Genomic DNA, 19965 nt, shown 5'->3' with positions numbered 1-19965 from the left:
ATATATACATATGTTTTCTTATAATAATAACAATACTAACAATACCAACAATACTAACAATAATATTAATAACATTATTATTATTATTATTATTATTATTATTATTATTATTATTATTATTATTATTATTATTATCAATAATAATAATACTACATTGTGTTCCAGACATTGGATTCTAGTTTTAGCAGTTCATGATAGCATAGAGGTCTCCACTGTCGGTGTGACTGCCTCTACCCTCGAACGGAGGCCAGGGAGGAACGTGCTGCGGACGTCAAAGCCGTTTGCGCTGTCGCACGCTGACATGCAGCCTGACACCTCCCCGGGGGAAGTTCACGCTGCTGATTTCCAGGAGCAGCGCGGGCAGCCGGCCCCGACCCCCACCGCGCCTCTGGCTTTTTACCGGGCTCTCCCTGTGAGCAAGCGCGGTTGGTGCCTCGCGGGCGCTTCTCCAGGATCGCTTGGTTAGGTTGGTTGCTCTCCACGACCCCCGGGGGGACGAAAGGAAGCCCCTTCGGGACGCGGCCACCGCGTTCCTGCTGCTGGAGGAGTCAGGAGCGCGAAGGGCGATATGCTTGACCTTCCCCGCTCCTCCCGGGAGCCTTGCGAGGTCGGTGGCGGTTGGGGTGAATTTCTTTTTTTTTTTTTTTTTTTTTCTTTTATTGGTAGGGGAGGTGGGGGGCGCGGCTTGCCGTGGCCGCGGGGCGGTGGGAGCCGGATCCCCGCGGGAGGGCGGGGAGCTGGAGACCCGCCCGGAGCGGGGCTGGGCGGGGGAGGCCGTTTGTCCGTGTGTCCGTCCTCCCTCCTCCTCTCGTGTCCGTCGTCCCGTCTTCCTCCTCGTGTCCGCCCCCGGCCGTGCCCGCCGTGGCACCCCAGCCTTCCCCCGCCTTTCCTGAGCCGAGGGTCCCCGCGGGGCCGGGCTGACGGGGCGGTCGCCGCCGGGGGCCGGGGGGGCGAGCGGCTGTTGGAGCCGGTCGCCTTTCTAAAAGCTGGAGAAGCTTCGCAGGAGGTTCGCGGAGGAGGGGTGAGCCCAGCGCCGGGAGGGATGCCGTCGGTGGCTCCGCAGAGCTCAGCGCCGCGGTTTGGGAAGGTACGGCACAGGGAACGCTTTGCTCTTTACGTGCCCTAGTCTCACACGCTTTTATTTTTTTTATTTTTTTTTTTTTTTTAATATTTTCCCCTTCTTTATTTCCCCCTGTACTGGCATGGGCTAGTGTCCTAAAGGGATTTTTTTTTTTTATTATTTTTATTTGTTGTTGTTGTGACTGGTATAGCCACACAATAGCCTGGCTCCTCACTGAATACAATCTCATAGCCACACTGAAGGTGAGCAACCGGGTATTAAAGCAGTGAGATACAAGGCTGTTACTGAAGCTGTGTTTTCCTGCAGGTGTGTCACATCTTTCACTGCTTTATAAACACTTCCATAACTCGAAATTTCTCTCTCTTGCTCTGCTGGCCCTTGATTTTTGCATGCTTTTAGGAATATCTTTCTGAATTTCTTAGAGCCGTGCTCAAGTATGTGGCTACACTGTATTCTCTGGCAAATTCATTATTCGTTGGGCTTGTTGCTGAAGGATTCATATTTCCTGATTTTACACGTTAGAATTAGGTCTGTATTCATGCTTGGCAACTGTGGAGTTGTAGCAAGAGTTGTTTTAGCACAGCATGTTTGAAATTTAAAGGCAGGCTACTAGTTGTGTGTGTATGTGTTGTATGCACAAGTTTGCTGGGAATTTCTTTCTTAAATGGATTTTTTTTCTCCCTCTAATTCCTCTATTTATTCATCAGCTCTCATTTTTTAAGCTGTATGATGACATAGAAAATACAGGTGTTTCTCTTTTCTATTTTTTGCGTGTTATGAAAATCTTTTAGAAGTTTGGGTTTGCTTACGGTCTTGACAGAAGACACTCCCAAGATGCATCAGGTGTAGGTGATGTGTGTTACAGAGGTATTTTATGCGAAATAATGTTTCCACTTAAATATGACACCAGCTTCAGTTCCAGGCAGGTCTCCAATTCACCTGTATTGTGACAATATTAACTGATTGAGAAAAGGAAGCAGACCAAAAGCTGTTCGCTAAGGAAAACAGCAGCACACCCTTTCCCACCTTGGAAATATATTTGTACGTAGCAGGTGCTTTATGCTCCAAAAGTTTCCCAATTCATGCAATTTTGGACAGATGTGGAGTCCAGAAGTCCTCAAAGAAGTTTGTTTCAATTTATTCCTTGATCTCACAAGCTAACCCTACCCCTCTTTCAGTGCCACAGCTAGTCCTGGACAACCAGTAGGTCACACTTCTGGTGGATTAAGGCCTTTCTAACTTCCATGGAGCAATTTTTTTCCCACCTGGACTGGAGCACTTTCTGTGTTGTGTAATGAGACTTGCCAAAACTCACTCTCTGCCCCCAGAGCTATTTTTTTCTCACATGACAAAGCTACTGTTGGTGTTTGCACCCCAGAGACGTGGTATCACCGGAAGATGTCACTGAGTTGCCCATCTCTCCTTATCTTTCTTCAGGTGAAGGAGACTTTCCCTTCAAAAATGACTTTCCAAGCTCTGTTTTTGTGTCTGGCTTGTGCTGGACTTGGAAAGGCAAATGGTAAGTTGAATTTCCTGAAATCTGCCTGAAAATGGTTGGGATACTGGTTTCTGATTCCTGAGGCTTCAACAGTCAGAGTAAGAGGCAAAAGTAGGTGAAAAGTAGGTTTGACATACATTAAATAGCTGAGGTATAGACATGGAGCTGGTAGAAGTTACACAAGACCACCTGGAGCAGCATTTGGAGGTGGGAGGGACATGCAGCATCCCATATCTACAATCATGCTGGACACAGTTGTTCATATGAGTTCACAACTTCCCATAGCGGATCTTTCCCTTGGGAATAAATCTCTCTCTTTCTTTCCCTCCCTCTCAAATGTGCTGCACACTCTTAAGCTACATAGGCCAGAAATTTTCTTTAACCCGTTTTGCTACTCAGTTCTCCGAGAACGACTTGGGGTACACTTCCCTTGTGCATTCAATCTTCCTCTAGCTTTTAGGAACCAAAAATTTAGTCTTCTCTGAGAATAGGAAGCCATGAGCTGATATAGTAGAACTGACGTGGGAAGTCTGCAGGGATGGGTACAGAAATAGGGTGTGACTTTTTCTTTTAGACAGTTTAGAAGAAGCCAGAGCCTCAGCCAGTGTAAATCACCATAATTTCATTGGCTTCTAGGGGGATGCAGGAGAAGGACATTTTGGTGGGGGAAAACCATAGAAACAATATGTAGTTGATGGAATTGTTGTGTCTATGGGTAATCCAGGCCTTAGAATCAGCATTAGGCTTTTGAATATGTGTGACATCTGCCCATTTCACTATTTCATGTCACTGCAGTGGTTCCACAGGCTGAACAGAGAAGCGTGAAGATGGGTGACAACGTGACTCTCAGCTGTGCCCTTACAGAACCCAAGGAAGTTTTGCAAGTGACGTGGCAAAAGGACTCTGGCAAATCGTACAATAATATAGCTACATATAGTATCATAAAAGGATTAAAGATTCACGAGCCCTATCAAGACCGAATGAATTTCACAAGTCTCGTACTCAATGAGACAAGCATCACTTTTTGGGACACTAGAATGGATGATTCAGGGTGTTACACATGTCTCTTCAATGCTTTTCCTTCTGGCTCCTCCTCAGGACGTACCTGCCTGAGTGTCTTTGGTGAGGTTCTCTGCAGAGATATGTCTCTAGTGGAAAAAGGTGTTTTCTCACCCACAGCATTTCCTTGAGTGGACTGAGGAACTGCAGTGGTAGGAGCATCCCTTGGTGGAACATAGTATAGAAACAGAGCGTTACTGCTCTCAGCAAGACTCTGTGGAGTCATATTCAAGCCTGTTGTGGTGGTTTTGGCTCTGGGCTGTTCTTGTTTGTTATTCTGCAAGTAGCAGCTAAAAATCAAGGAGTGGGATCTTTCTTTGTAAGCCCCTGAACAGTCCCAGATGGAACCTGGGCAAACCAGTGCTGCCTGTTGCAGTTTCTTTCCTCTTGGTGCCAGCTACGACCCTAGTGCTGTGAGCTGCTGTGCTGAACCCTACCATTGATAGGAAATTGGCAGATAGGAGAGCAGCACAGACCAAGAGGTGGTTTTACTTTAACAGATTGTTTAAAAAGCTGGGATTTCAGGTTGAGTGAAACCTTTCGGGTATATAACTTCACTATAAGGGAAGGAGTATTAAATCATGGGGGGGGTGGGGGGGGGTGGGGGACCAGACCCGGTGAACTATTTGGGTATTGTTGTGCCATGGGGCTCAGTGAGAATCCAGTAAGCTTTGTTATGACTGATAATGGTTAAACTGCTGCTATTGCTTATGACCAGGTGCTCATTGTGGTGATGGATTGTTTCATTTGTGTGTTGGAAGGTCTCAATGCATCTGTCCATTACAACATTTCCGAAGGTCATTTGATAGCCACCTGTAATGCTGTTGGCCTCCCAGAGCCCACCATCACCTGGGACAACTTGTTCAATTCTACTCCTACACAGGAGACGGTCAGGCACGCCAACGGGATCGTGTCCATCACCAGTAAACTGGAGGTCAGCAACACTGAGAGCTTGAGTGCTCAGGGCTTGACCTGTAGAGTAAGCAACATGAATGAAAAAATGGAATTGCCTGTGAAAGTGAAAGGAGGTAGGTGAACAATACAGGCTACTTGGTAGTGCTCTCTTGGCCTCTGTGTTCTGCAGCAGCGTGTTTGGATAGGAATCTGCTGGGAAGAGGGGGGAGTGAAATGTGTATGTGCCAAGGAGAGAAGAAAGGAAATCCTACTTTGTGTTCACTGCCATCTTTTAGACCGTAACATATTGGGGTCCTCTCCAAGAGGGAAAAAGGTCAAACTATTCAGCTAGGGTGCCGTGGGTTTTAGAGGCACCATATGTTTTGCAACCTAAGAGTCTCCTTACCTTTACCCCTCCAACACCCTCCCCTGTCCCCCGGGGTGGGAGAGGGTGGGCGAGTGGCTGCGTGGGGGTTGGCTGCCAGACAGGCTTAAACCATGACAAAGTCAAACTTCAGTTTTCACACAGGCCTTCATAGCTTCTTTGACAGACAGAAGATAGATATAAATGTTTCTCACGTGATCCCTATCTAGATGAAGTAAAAACTCTGTGGGTTGCTTAATGAACACTCCAGTGGTAGTTTTGAAATTAATAGCAAACTATCTCTGAACAACAACTAGCTGAACTTTTCAGTTAAACTTACTACATGTTTTGGTACAACTACTCTGTGTATTATGTTTTAGTTTCTCTGACATTTTTGCTAAGATACACGTGCATTGCAGTAATGCCTAGGGAGGAATAGTATTTTCAGACAGACAGAAAGGTGATTAGTTGAAGATACTTACATTGGTTTTATGAGGAAATCTTAAATACATGAATGTAACAACTGAATACCTTGTAGTGCTAATTTATTTCTTCTTCCAACATTCTGTTCTGCTGTAAAGACTTTCACTCTGTTCTATAGATGAGAAATAGAAACATTAAAAGCTGAAGTATCATTCTCAGTTCACACAGGAACATTGACTTAGGTGATTTAAAATTCAGGTGTCTCCAAATCCGGAGCCTTATAAGGAAGACCACCTGGAAATTAGCAAGACAGAAAAATAATTTTGGGATTGTGGGTTAATTGCCAAAGTATGTGCTCAAGAAGTGATTGTTATAGGAATAGTAATAATAAAGAGTAAGCTCTGACTTTTAACTTCTCTCTAAAAGTTCAAAAGTAAGTTAGCTCTTAATTCAGAGTGACACTAATTGAAAAAGCATAATAAATCTTTTTGTCCCATCTCAAATGCAATATTCTTTTGTTTTGACCTTTTAAAAAGGAAATGTGTGTCTCAGAAAGCAGGAAACTAAGATTGTTATTCCTTGCTAGGAGAATGAACAGTCAGCTAATAGCTTGTTGTTTTAACAATCTTATATTTTAGAGAAAGAGAAATTCAAATGAGTAGTTCAACATAGCTTTGTTAAAAAAAAAAAATCATTTTGGCTTGATTCAAATAAATTTTAATTTAGAAAGTTTTCCAGCTAACATCAGTGAGCATTGAAATGAGCATTCATATTATCATTTTGATTGATGGCAGCCAAATGAAGAGGCTAATGTCTAACCAGGGAGGGACATTTATGTTCAGGAGTTGGGTAGAGCTACTTTCAGGCATCAAAACATAGCCTGTCTTCTTTTCTGAAAGTTAGTTTAGCCTTTGCAACAGTGATAAGTGTTTAACAGTGAAAGGAATAACTTTTATTTTACAAACAAAAAGCTCAAATTCTGGATGAACAAAAAAAGCTCTTCAGAAATTGTCAAGACTTGTATAAAGTTCTGCTTATGTATGCATGCCAGCTACCGTATCAGGTAGGGGAATGACAGTTTTCTTTGCCATGGAGGAATATGAGAACATCTTTTCTTCACAAAGCATTTTCTGTGGGCAAATATGTTTGCCTCTGAAGATATACACATTCACTCTGTCCTTTGAGCAATTGGTGCTTTCACGTAGCTTAGCAATAACTTTGACAGTCTTGATGAGGAACCACTGTCATTAATCAGACATCCTCTTGGTGCTTTTGGCTCTTCTTCCTGTATAAACTAGCTTAGTTTGGTGTATTTTTTTTATTGTTTTATTTTCACAGAAAAGGAATCCTCATTGCATTGGCTTATGATTCCTGTGGGGATTTTAATTGTCATAATTCTTGTTCTGTTCACACTGTGCTGGAGAAAGAGGATATGCAGGAGGAGTTGAAATGGTGAGTCACTGATACATGGGTATTTGTAGAGCCCATTACAAGTTCTGGTCATCTGCAGAGAAGAATGAGTCTTTGTTGAGATACCATTAAGGAGTATGAACCTGTCATATGGGACAAGTAAACTTTATGACAATGTATTTACTGTTAGTTGAGGTTGCCTCAGTTGCATGTAATTTTGAGAGCTGTTTTCCCACTGCTACTGTCAAGGGACAGTAGAAGACTGCAGGTAATGAGGGGGAAGATCCGAGCAGAGCAGGACATACTGCTCACGGTTTACTTTCAGGAAGAAGTCTCGGCAGAAGTAACTCACTGGCCTTTCACATTTTCATGGAGGACCACAGAAGTGTCAAGCATAAGTATTCTCAGTGAAATTTTGGCAGAAGAGGTATGTTGGAGAGAAACCCACTCATACAGAGTGATGTACCCTCAAGGGAAGGGCCGGCTTCTGGTTGCAGCGCTCTTTTTCTATTTTAAGACAAGCAGTGTAATATGATGAAGTGCACTCAAAGCTGGCATATGAGTCTGCTTCCTAATGATGAATGAAGGAGAAATTGCGGTTTTTATAATGTCCTTGTATGTGTAATGACCTGCTCATGGATGAGCTCAGCTTTCTAGTCTTAACTACCAATAACAGAATGAAAGGAAAAAATTAGAGGAGGGGGGAGGCCTTAAGCTTCAGAAATCACAGAAATCTGATGGTCGTTGGTAATTTCACTCTTGCTTAACTAGATCAAAATACTGTGTCTGGCTTTAAATTCTACTAATAAGTTTAGAAATGCCAGCACACATTAACTCAGTTCCTGAATATTGCTTCATGCTGATAATGTGATACAAGGTCAAGAAGTGTTTCCAGGAGTATCAGACCTGTCTATTTTGAACTTAGACCTACATCATCTACTGTTAAGAGGGGTTGATCTAGTAAATCTGCTACTGCCAGCGACATAAAAGTCTTCACTGAGAAAAAAGAGAAACTAACACTTCTTACACATTAAAGACAACTTATTAATTGTAGAATGTATGTGAGCTTTCCATTGATCCTATAAACAATTCAGAAAAGAAAATTTCTGTTGAATTTTCAGACCAACCTGGAAGTTAAAGGGCAAGGAGTTGGTTATTGGTTTGTTGTGTTTTGGGTTTTTTTATTTTTTTTTTTTAAGGATCGGAAGAAAAATTGAAATGCTCAAAAGAAAGATGTATGTTTATTCTAGAACAATCATTCCAGACACAGCTGAGCTTGTAATAAGCAGACCTTGAAGGAGAGACCTTGAGTCATGAGAAACCTGGCAGAGGTCTGGGATCACCACTAGAGTGGATCAGAGAATGACCAGGCAAAGAGAGCGCTAAAAAGCGCAGGTGCTGCCTTGCAGAGTTTCAAAGCCCCTTCATTACGTGCTAGATGGGGAGAACCACACTGGGATGCTGTGACTGCACTGGTGCCTGGAGCAGGAGAAGGGTCAGTTGGTGAAACATTGCTTGACAAGACTAGGTTGTTCATGTGTAGGCTAGGGTGAGGATGTTATACCTCCTGGCATGATTCTGGCCCTTGGATATTAGCAGTTCCCCAGGCAATGCCCACATGAGGTTCCAGCGATAGCTTGTAACAGGACCATCTCTGGCAGGCAGTATGCTTAGCTTCACAGCAGGACTCCTGTGCCCTACACCACCCTCCAGGTATCGGGCTGGGAACCCCCAAGTCATTTCACACATCCTTGTGCCGTGTCGTGAGTCATGATTTCCTGCTGCGGAGACACCGCTGTGATGCACAACAACAGAGTCTACACGCTATTTTGGAAACATTGAACAGAGCCCCCTCCCGCCTTGTCTTGTAAGGGAAACATAAGACACGGAAAAGCATAGCATGTTTAAACTGAAAGCACTGTGCCCCATCCTCCTTAGCTAATGGCTCAGAGCTTGAAGTCCCCCCTGTGTCAGCAAGAGAAGTGGGGTCTCACGCCCCACTGTCTGGGGAGGACGTCTGGATTCCTGGCCCCACATGTGTGCCAGCATGTCACAGGGTCAAGACTTCATGTAAATACCAATTGACCAGGGCAGAGGGCATAAATTAGACTAGCAGAGTTTAGCAGTGGGTGTAAATTTGTTGTATTAGAGATTATCAACAGGAGCAGGATTTGAGGGGCTTCTATTTTTCATGTTTCTTCCCATTTAACATGGCTTTTGATTAACTGCGATGCCAGGATGTAACTTTTGGGCTTGTAAGTCGTTCAGTCTCTGTTCTTTTAATGTAGTCTAGTTTTTATCAGTCTTAGCCTGTACTTTTCCAGTTGCTTTTTTGATCTTGTATTTAGAAAAATGTAATGCGCTGACCTGGATCCTTTTTGCATAAAGGCAGCGTTACTTTATCCAGAGTAATTTTGACCAGCTGATCCTATTCCTTCATACAGTGACCAGGTTAGAGAAATGTGTAGTCTATCTTTCTAATGTACATTTGTTTCCCTGAAAGCCTCATTAAGTAGCTTGTTATAAAACTCCAATACTGGTGCAGTTTGATCACTCTGTCACCATCTGATTTTTTTTTTTTTCCTAGATGTTCTTTTCCCTCTATTGATAAAAGTTAGTTACAATTTATATTGTATATGGTTCCACTGTCACTTTCCCAGTCAAATCCTTAGAATGTCAAGGATATCTGTGGAGCTACAGTCATTTTTAATACTATGTTTAGGGTGCTTCACCACTGCACAAATACCACACTGTAATGAGGAAATCCCCTACACCTCCTTAGTTCCTATCTGAGCAGCACATTGTGGACCTTAGTCTGTTTTTGTGGTGACTTGTTTTTTTCCCCAATCACCTGTGAAATCTGTTTAGGATCTTTAAAACATTGGTTGCAGTTGATTCACTCAAAAGAGAATAACATCTTGCAGAAAGGCCTTTTCTGGTTTTATCCCCTATTATCTTCAGATTGGGTTGGAACAAGGAGCAGCACCTGCGCACATATTTCTGGACGCATTTTTTGTAACAGCACAGTAGAGAGGTAATAGCACTGGCTGGAGGATACCAATGTCTGTCTGAGGCCATTTTCGGGGGCTTCAGTGCTTCTTTTCGTTCTGTACTATATAATAAGCAAAGCCTTTCCAGTCTTGTCAAGATGCCTTGTTTTTAAAGTGAAACAACAGCTTGGTGGGGGCCTTTTTCTGTCAGAGTTTATTCCCTTCTGCTTCTGCTGTTGAGAGTATGGTTTGGTTTTGCTTTGCTTTTGTTTTTGTTGTTTCCTTTCTCTCTGGTAGACACTTAGGAATCAGGTGAAGAGCTGGGACCCAGAGTTCATGTCCCATCCCTCAGGCATTTGCCTTGTGTACCAGTTACAGAGCATACATACATCTTGATTCTCCCTGAAAACATCCCAAGTGAAGCATCTGCACCACATTTGGCAAAAAGTCACTCGTTTGGAAGCAAACTGAGCAGCCTGTGTGGTGAGAGCTGATGCAAAAGCTTTGGAAAACTCACATCTCCATCCTCTGCCAAGCAGAGAGGCAAACCCAGATGTGCCTATCACTGGATTTAAGTGCCTTGAGCAGGCTGCAATGAATCGCCAGACATGACTTCACCCATGCTGGAGGTTTCTCAGTGCTATTCTTCTGGTTAAAGGTTACACAGTTTCCTACCTGGCTCAACTAATAGAGCTCAATTGTAGACCACACCGATGTAAAGCAGTCCAGTTAACAAGCCAAGTGCCTTGACTGAAGCAAAATAAAGGCTATTAGTCTGAATAAATTCCAGTGACTTACATATTGCATACATGTCTCCACCTGAATGCTTTCCACAGCATCAGTTGTTTATTCCAAGGTTTGCAGGATACTCGTATTTCAGCCTGGCCAGTTAAAAAGCTTTATAGTCAGTTCTCAGGACCTAGCAGTCTGCAGGGGGATAAAATTCCATACAGTGAGTTTCCTAGAGGCCTATGAGGAAGGTCTATTTCACAAATAGATATAAAGGCCAGCATGTTTTTTTGTTGCTTTTCTTTTTGAGCGTTGTTAGATCAATCTCTCTTGGGTAGCTTATGCATATTTTGTCATGTGGAAAGCTTTAGAAAGGGTTAAATAGTATATTTATGTTTAAAAAGCTATAACAGGACAAAATATTCTTGGAGCTTGTTATTGAATAGATATGATGCAACCTAAGAAAGCTGAGCAAATTAGTTGAACTTGGAAGAAGAAAACTTGAAGAGTCATAGAAGAAGAGACTAGGTCGGATCAAAAAATCTGTTCTGTAGAAAGCACCAACATAGCTGTTGGTTTTTCCTGTCTGGAAATTGAAACATTCAGGTTTTCCTTCAAGTGGAAATTTTATGGAACTTAGATTAAGCAGCGTTGAAGTCTTTATTTCAAGGTGTTTATGCCTGAATACAGCCAACTAATGAAGAGATGCTGAACCTCAGTGTACCTCAAATGTTACATGAGTGCTATAAAACAGATTGACAATACCTCTTTATTACCAACTAGAGATAACTTAATACCCTGAATAGGGATTTAAGATGTCTTGATTATTATTTTTTTAAGTTTGGAAGTTACTGCAAATAATGTAGATTCAGGTCTGTTAAGATGCAAACAGCAACTTGGCTGATCAGCTGTAATACATAGGTGGCAGAAACCTAAATTCCAGTGGCCAAATATGTCCTGAAAGACTGGGAAATATCACAGTCTTGTGCAGAGGATTCCAGTTATTTGGGAAACTTTACAAGAACAACTACTTTCACTGACTTTCCATTGCTTTGTTTATAGTAAAGCTAGAAATTATTTTTGGAAGAGCCACTATAACAGTATCCTCTAGTGTTTATTCAGTTTGGGGGAGGCTGTGTTCCTAAGATTTGGCTGAAAAATTATGGCAATTCTTATTTTATCTGTATGACTCGGCTTGTTTTTTCAGTGGATTTGCTTTGACATGCGGCTGTTTTTCTTAATAGTGAGAGACTAGGTAGTTGAGAGCAACATAGTAGTAACTCAGTTTTAGGAGACTTTTTAGAATATTTTTTTTCTGAAGTGACAGCTGAATACCAGGCTTTCAGATTAGAAACTCAGCACATAACTCCCTTTTTCCTGAGGCAGATGGTTATAACACACCCTGCCCACAGAGGGACAGGTCTCTGGCTGTCATGTCCCAGCTGAGGAGACTAATTATAGAATTTTGTTCTCCTCTCAAGTATGGATTTATCATGAGTAGGAGATTATATTTGTCCTATTTTTAATTCCCAAAAATAGCTAAAATATGCAGTGGTATAAGTGAAAGTTGTTTTGCTTACAACAGCCTCATTCCTTTACTCTTCTTAACACTACACCAAAAGAAAAAACAAAACAAAACAAAACAAAAAAACCAAACCAAAACAAAACAAAACCAAACAACAAAAAAACCTCCACAGTGTAAAAACATTGTAGCCAAATGGATCTAAACAGAGCTGATGAGCGGAGAAAGGAAAAAAAATAAATAACAAAAACAACAACAAGAACAACAAAAAACTCCATACAGAAATGTCAGCACAGGGGTAATTCTGTGGTCAGGCTGCCCATCAAGTTTCTTGCAGACATAAATATTTCTCAACCCAAGTGAAGATGTTTTCTGGGTTTAATCACACACTGCCTCCAGACAACTACTGTTCCCTAGCAAGTCACTTAATCTTCTGTTCACAGAAACGTGTGCAGCAATACCTTCCAGCCTGCATCATAACTATAAAAATCACGGCTACTAAAAACAAAGCCCTTTATTTGCAAACAGAGAGGCCTTTACTATGTGTGATTAACACAGTTTCTATCCTCTGCATCATATTTGTGCTGGTATTGCATTATGAAGTAATTTTCCAGTCCTTCATTCTCCTTTTCATTTCAGCAGTAGGGCTTTGTATATAACCAGAAAATAAAATGGCTGGCAGCTGAAAGGGAGTTAAAAATAACACTGCTGTGATGTATCTGTAGTTGCCTCCCTGTTTCAATTTCTCATTTACTTCCTTGGCAAGAATTATTTATACGCTCAATTCCGAAATATCTTTCCTTTGCAAAATACTTCAGCTGTATGCAGGATTATTAGATAAGGAGATGGAAACCTTTTTCTTACTCTTCTACACAAAATGTAAGGATGCCATATATTTTATTATTTTTTTCAAAGCCACATAAAGGTAGTGTCATAAATTGGGTCTCAAGCATCAGAATGAATTCTGAAATATCAAATGATTTATACATCCAATAAATAACCTTATTTGTGTATTACCAACCAAGAAAGTTGGTTTGCTTTTCACAGGTTATAAATCTATTTAAGGTTTTGTATATTCCTCACTTGTATCTCACTGTCATATTCTGCATTCTGCAGTGTGTGTGGTTTCCAGAATAAAAAAAAAAAAAAAAAAAGTTTAGTTTAGTAATAGGTATGTAGGAAGTTTGGGTTTTTTTTTAAATCATGTCATCTTGTCTTCAGATCAATTTTTTTTTTTTAATCTGAAACATTATTTGAACAGGTGTTGATGGTTTTAATTTAATGAAAACAAAGAACAGCGTCATAACTTTTCTGACTCATTTGATATTGGATTAGTAGAAAACGGAGAATGCATTTTCTATTTTTGCCTTTTTTTTCCCCCGCAGTAAATCTTTCTTCTTATATGCAAATAGTTTAATATTAATTCTGAAAATTTGTCATGCCATATTCCATGTCTCTTGTTTGGAAATGCCACCTTATTTTCTTCTACTGTTTAAATTTGCACTCAGCTGCCAATTTCTACATTCAGAAAGGGACAGTTACAACCGTCCAGTCACTTTCAAAGTCCCTCACTAAATTTTCAGGAGATGCCAGCAAGCGAGTCTCAAGCCACGCTGAGGCGGAGGGCAAGGTTCTGGGGAGTGCTGGGCAGCAGAAGTTCGGGTGGCGGCGGTCAGCACCAGGGCTGGCGTTCACCCCGGCTGTGCCGCACGGCCAGAGCTGCCACCCGCTCACTGCTCCCGTGTTCTCCCCAAGGCAGGAACGGCTTTTAAGCCCATCTTTGTAAATTTCTGCCCCACGTGTTATGGTAGGATCTGCGAACTTCATCCCAATGTGTGGCTGTAGCTCTCCTCCAGGTTTTGGGGGGGCGGCTGGCTGCTATTTAAGGCAAGGGGAAAGTGAGGAGCAGGATAAGGTGTCGTATTCCCAGAGAGTGCTCCAAATACCAGCAGGGAAAAGTCTGAGTCTTTTTTTAACCCCATCTCTTTAGCCTATTTTCTCTAGGCACTGTAATCAGAGCTGTAGAGTGGATCTGGGATAATTTTAGAGTATGAAGACAACCTCTGGGGAGGAAGAAACAAAAAAAAAATCTAGTAGTTACCTTTTATAGAGTACTATAAGATGGACTGATATTTAAATCTTGGTGATTGAAATCACCAGACAAGAAGCTTTGATTTAAATCTTCCAATGTCATTCTGATTTCTCCTTCTCTGTTTTCATGAGTTTTCTTAAAAATAAACGTTTGTTGTTATGGTTGTACTGTAATAACTGCAAGTTTTCCTTCAGCAATTTTAAACCAAAATTCACATGCAAATTGGTGTCTTGTGTGATATAAACTACCTGGGTTTTAAAACACCCTTTTCAATACTTCTACACTGGTAAAGTCTTTTGACAGCTACTGCGGAGCAGGATCACAGCTTCCTCCCAAGGTGCAGCGGTTTGTAAGCCAGCTCCTGCCTTTCTGCTGGTAGTAAATGGCTTTGAATGGGGTGTTGATGAGCTGTGTAGTTTATCCACACACCCAAGGAGTTTCATACTTCATAGCGTGAGATTTCCAAAACTGTTGTTTTCAAGCTTTCTCATAAATATGCTCCCAAAGGAATTTCTGTTGTTTAAGCAGAAAAGGGGAGGAAAAAAATAAAATTGTTTTAAGACTATTCCTCCCCGGAGCCTAACGAACTAATGAAGGGGATGAACATCCCTCAGAGTATCCCCTTTGAAAAGTCTGGGGGCACGTTGTCAGAGTGGGGCAAGCCAGACGGAGAGAGCGGTGCCGCCTGTGGCCATGCAGGCATCTCCTGTGGTGCTCGGGGCAAGCAGTGCTGGGCACAGGTACTCTGGGTTTGGGCACAGATCCTTTCATGCAGCGACACTTTGCATGGCAGACGTGCATCTGTGCTGTTAAAGATAGGGTAGCATCTTAAATTTAAGGTAAGGTATCATCTGTAGTGAACAAAGGTAGCAAGGGCAGAAGCCTGTTTCACTGTGTTTTAGGAAGATGTGCTATTCGTTGTACAGCAGGGAAGGTCCTGTGGTTGCTCACCCAATGGCAGTTTTGTGACTGTTCCTCCCCGCTTTCCGCACTATTCATTTCCACCCCCTCCCCCCCCCCCCCAACAGCAATCACACCACTCAGCAAGACCTGAAGCAGCAACACAATGGCCACAATTCATCCTTTTTCCTGTTTTTGCTTTGTTTTCTAGGAGCCTAGAAGATTTCCATTCACCTACCAGATCATTACAGCCCAGCAGCCTGAAGTCCATAGTACAAGCAGTGACTTGGCTGACTGGAAAGAAACAGCAAAAAGAGGGAAATGCATCACATACACTACCCTATCTAGACGCTGACTTGATCCTGAAAAGACTAGCACAATGTTTATCCGGTCTAGACGCTTAATCATAAGAAGTGGAACCAGAGGAACCACTGTAGTCCACTCCTCTGCTGGAAGGCAAAATTTACTTTGTTTGTGCCACACTTGGTACTGTTAGTGTGCAAAATGTATCTGCCTTCTTCCAGCTGAGTTTTGAAATCGTCCATGGATGGAGGCTCCGCAAGCTCTCTGGGGATCCTCTTCCAGTGCCTAATTGATTTTGCAGTAAAGAGGGGTTTAATGTTTGCCAACATCTGTCTGCAAGTTCACTTGCAGCAACTCTGCATTTATCACCCTCTTCCTGTCACCTGGTTTTCCTTCTCTTATCCAGCTGATCCAATTCCTTTTCCTCAGTGCATGTGTGAATGTGCCAAAGACTGTATTACCTAACTCAATCTGGAGAGACCTGCTGGACTCAAAACTACAGGGCTCAAACCACACCAAATCTGCCAAAACTACTGGTGAAGAACAGTAGTGCTCCAAGCAGGTGACAGATTAGAGGCAGTAGCAACCACAGTGGAGAAAGAAGAGTTATAAGTAATATATTTGATCTGGCTTTTCTTTCTAATCCTGAGGTGTTGGGTTTTTTTAATATGTAAGTGAAGAAGAGATGGAAGCAAAGCCCAGCTGTGGATGTATTGGCATCCCCATCATTCCTTTCCTTTCTGTTTTGCTGTCATCAATGTAATTTTGCTGTTTCTGTTTTTTCTGAAACAACTCTGTTGATACCCCATCCCACTCCTCGCTTACCTGTGAAAATGCACGGACTAGGTTTGTCAATAGTTCTCGTGGTCAACTTACGCACTGTTCCGAATAGTCTTCCATGTCTTCATCCCTTTTTATTGTGTCTTTTTAAACACAGACAAATAGCTCTGCTTGACAAAAGCCATAATTCCATACCAGGACCTTGTGTGGGATGTTACCCCCTGAGCTAACTATGGTGTGTCACTACTGTGAATGTAATGGTATCAGTGGGAAATCTTCCAGAGGCTGAATTTACTGCTTTGCCATGGTTTTGGTAGCAGATGGAGACTTTGTGCTACTCTTATGAGCTGGGACCCAACTTGGCTCTTGCCTCAGGTAGGACTGGGGGTCCTCTCCCCACCCTGCACCCCCAGTTGCTCCTCGGTGCCTGCCCAGGCCTGCTGATCTGGCCATTCCCAGGCTCAGTGCTCTGGTTGCCTGTCCCCCCCGGCTCGCTGTGCGGCAGCAGGCTGCTCCTGAGAGCAGAGTGCTCCCGGGCACTGCCTTGCAGCTTGTCCTCTTGGGCATTGCCTTGCAGCTTGTCCTTTTGGGCATTGCCTTGCAGCTTGTCCTTTTGGGCACTGCCTTGCAGCTTGTCCTCTTGGGCATTGCCTTGCAGCTTGTCCTCTTGGGCACTGCCTTGCAGCTTGTCCTTTTGGGCATTGCCTTGCAGCTTGTCCTTTTGGGCACTGCCTTGCAGCTTGTCCTTTTGGGCACTGCCTTGCAGCTTGTCCTTTTGGGCATTGCCTTGCAGCTTGTCCTTTTGGGCATTGCCTTGCAGCTTGTCCTTTTGGGCACTGCCTTGCAGCTTGTCCTCTTGGGCATTGCCTTGCAGCTTGTCCTCTTGGGCACTGCCTTGCAGCTTGTCCTTTTGGGCACTGCCTTGCAGCTTGTCCTTTTGGGCACTGCCTTGCAGCTTGTCCTTTTGGGCACTGCCTTGCAGCTTGTCCTTTTGGGCACTGCCTTGCAGCTTGTCCTTTTGGGCACTGCCTTGCAGCTTGTCCTTTTGGGCATTTCCTTGCAGCTTGTCCTTTTGGGCATTGCCTTGCAGCTTGTCCTTTTGGGCACTGCCTTGCAGCTTGTCCTCTTGGGCATTGCCTTGCAGCTTGTCCTCTTGGGCACTGCCTTGCAGCTTGTCCTTTTGGGCACTGCCTTGCAGCTTGTCCTTTTGGGCACTGCCTTGCAGCTTGTCCTTTTGGGCACTGCCTTGCAGCTTGTCCTTTTGGGCACTGCCTTGCAGCTTGTCCTTTTTTGTGAGAGGTCAGGGCCTCGGCGTGCCCTCTGCCTCCCGGCATCGCAACAGGGCTCTGTGCCTGCTTCACGGGGCGAAGGCTGCTAAAAACAAGGCTACCTCTGGGCATACTGGCTTCATGGCAGTTTCCTGACAGAATAGACTGACGGGAGGACTGCAGGGGGGTCCTCTGGTGATTTTTGTTCTACTGACAAGTGCTAATGCTTAAGGTGTTTCTCAGTTTTCCTCATGTCTGAATATTTGTCATGATATTAGTATCCCTACCAGTATCCTCTTGGTTTTGGGGTTTGCTTACCATTTGTTTGTGCGTCTGAAATATTCCATCTTACAAAGTGCATAGCATTTTGGATTGTGCCTTTTATGCCATATGTTTACCAAGAGTACAAACTTAAATCTAAAAAATCAACAGAGAAGATTTAACAGATACAAGACTTACGCCAAAGTGTTCAGAACCAATATTTTGTTGGTTCCAGAGTGGCAGCCTCTCTAGAGTCTGGCAAAAAGTTATATGGGTGTATATGTCTGCATGTATTACTGAGGACGTGAGAGGTGACGTTTGCAGTTACTATTGTAGTTGCAATATGAATTATTTATTTATATATTTCACTTTTTCTAATTAAAAAAAAAAAACAACAAACTGTTCCAGCCAAAACACCAACTGGTCCATTTTTTCTTTTTTTCTTTTTCTTCTTGTTTTGTATATCAGAAATGCTTCATTGCAAGTTGGGTTTTTTGTAGTTTTGATTTACACTTTGCTTCTTTTCTGAACAGAAAGTGGGACTTCAGGGGGTTTTTAAGGTGTTTTGCTTTTTTTTTTTTTTTTCAAAAAAAAAAATTGAGCAAAACAACTTTTGAGATAAATTTACAAAAGTACTTTTGACCACCGCAGCTGTGGTTTATTTCAGATTTGAAAATAACTTCAATTGACAAAAAAAATATATTTTGTATTTTTAGAGGGGGGTGTGTGTGTGATGCTCGTTACTTAATTATTCTTTATTTGAAGTTACATGATTTAATGATGTATTGACTGTCCTTTTTTCTGAATTTGCCTTTGCTGAAAAAAAGCCAAATAAAGCAACTTTGAACATAAGGCTGCATGATTCCTTTCATTTGTAGCACACTGCTTGTGAGCTTTTATAAACTGATGAGGGAAGCATCATAGATGAGCTCTAAGTGCATGAATAATCCCTTTGGGAAAGGCAGTAGTGACCTGGTATAATCTTTAAGACATATGACCTTTTGAGGTGAATTGTAAAACCACAATAATTTTTGTTTGTCACATCATCAGCTTGCACTTCTTAAAAGATGTGGTGGTGAGAAACTTAGATCTAGTTAAAAGGACATGGCAACAGTGCCGTCTCCCTAAAGGAGACGAGTGTCATGGGATTACATCCTAGGCATTGCAATACCAGTGAAAGGCAGTAGTTTATTACTTGTCTGAGCTCTACCAGTTGGTAGAATAGAATGGAATGGAATGGAATGGAACGGAATGGAATGGAATGGAATGGAATGGAATGGAATGGAATGGAATGGAATGGAATAGGCTAGGCTAGGCAGTGATTTCCAGAGGTTTTGAGATTGCAACTTAAACTCCCACTCTTGATTTTTCAGGGAAACATGGTTGCTACTGATGGTTTCTGAAGAACTTCCCACAGGATGCTGGCCAGAACTGTAAGTCTCATTGCTGATGTACCTCCCCCTGAATGATGGGAGTTAGTAGTTTCCTCTCCTGGGAATCTGTTGCTCTGAGATAAGCCAGGTCACCTCTCCATGCACAAAGGGAAGGTAGCAAGCTAGCAGCACCGTTTCCCTGAGGATGGTGAGGGGCAAGCTGTGGTTTTCCCAGGCAGAAGATCAATTTTTACCATGTAGAAGAGCAGAAGGGCTGCTTGCCATGGCCCAGGAGCTCCTGACATTGCTGGGTCAAGTGCTGCTTGGCCCACCAGTTGTGAGGTGAGTTGTGCCAGCAAAGCAGGGCAGGAACCAAATGATGGGGGCTGGGGTGGTTCAGGCTGGGGCGGAGGTACGATAGCAGGGTTTATGACATTAGAGAAAGGTAGATTGGCCACCCTTAACTTCACAAAAGATAAACCAACACAGGATAGCAGGTTTCCTCAGGGAGATCTCAAGGTTGCTGTAAAACCTTGCTTTTCTGGCTGACAGCCTGCTCCTCAGAACCTGTCGAGATGTTTGCTTTTGTTTTTGAATCACAGTGAATTGTTTAGTTCCTGCAGCTGTGTCCTTTCTCTATGTGATTTTATCCGTGTCATGTGGAAGGATGCCAATATTTTTAGTCTTGAATTGTGCTGACATATGGGGCAGGAAGATGGCATGTCTGCTAGAGATAACAATTTCCATACATGGCTGTGGTGATGGAAAGAGAGTCTTCAAAACTCTAGCAGGCAGGACTGACTTCCTAAGAAAGAGGGAGTTTGCAAAAAAAAAGAAATCACTTCTGATGGCAGTATGAGGATTACTTTTTCTCATTGCCTTGCCAAACTGACCACCCAGCCCAAGGCCAGGGCAGCTGCTCCAGCTGCCTCTGAAAAAGTGGCAAATGCATGCTTGCATTTTTTTCCTGTACCCTTTCCTCATCCTTCAGTGATCCATTAATTTTGCTGCTGCACAA

The 19965-nt window shown here is 42.8% G+C and overlaps 1 protein-coding gene across 4 annotated transcripts; it reads left to right on the top strand.

The window, feature by feature from the left end:
- Positions 1 to 217: 217 nt before the first annotated feature.
- On the top strand, positions 218 to 18976 carry LOC104357473 (OX-2 membrane glycoprotein). Of its 4 annotated transcripts, none has more exons than XM_042789023.1 (7): positions 218 to 607; positions 1004 to 1087; positions 2519 to 2600; positions 3375 to 3701; positions 4400 to 4666; positions 6658 to 6771; positions 18948 to 18976. In XM_042789023.1, the coding sequence occupies exons 1-6, from the start codon at positions 569 to 571 to the stop codon at positions 6765 to 6767; spliced, it is 909 nt and encodes a 302-aa protein (XP_042644957.1). In that variant the 5' UTR covers positions 218 to 568; the 3' UTR covers positions 6768 to 6771; positions 18948 to 18976. The 4 variants fall into 4 exon arrangements, with proteins under 4 accessions (XP_042644957.1, XP_042644956.1, XP_042644958.1 ...); XM_042789022.1 differs by lacking the exon at positions 18948 to 18976 and adding an exon at positions 15174 to 16634 and having other exon boundaries at positions 220 to 607; XM_042789024.1 differs by lacking the exon at positions 18948 to 18976 and adding an exon at positions 15174 to 16634 and having other exon boundaries at positions 220 to 607; positions 987 to 1087.
- Positions 18977 to 19965: the final 989 nt, after the last annotated feature.

This window comes from Tyto alba, unplaced genomic scaffold (assembly GCF_018691265.1).
Source record: "Tyto alba isolate M040663 unplaced genomic scaffold, T.alba_DEE_v4.0 Super-Scaffold_14, whole genome shotgun sequence".
Taxonomy (NCBI): Eukaryota; Metazoa; Chordata; class Aves; order Strigiformes; family Tytonidae; genus Tyto; species Tyto alba.
The sequence above is the reverse complement of the archived record's forward strand: the minus strand, read 5'-3'. Positions and strand labels throughout refer to the sequence as shown.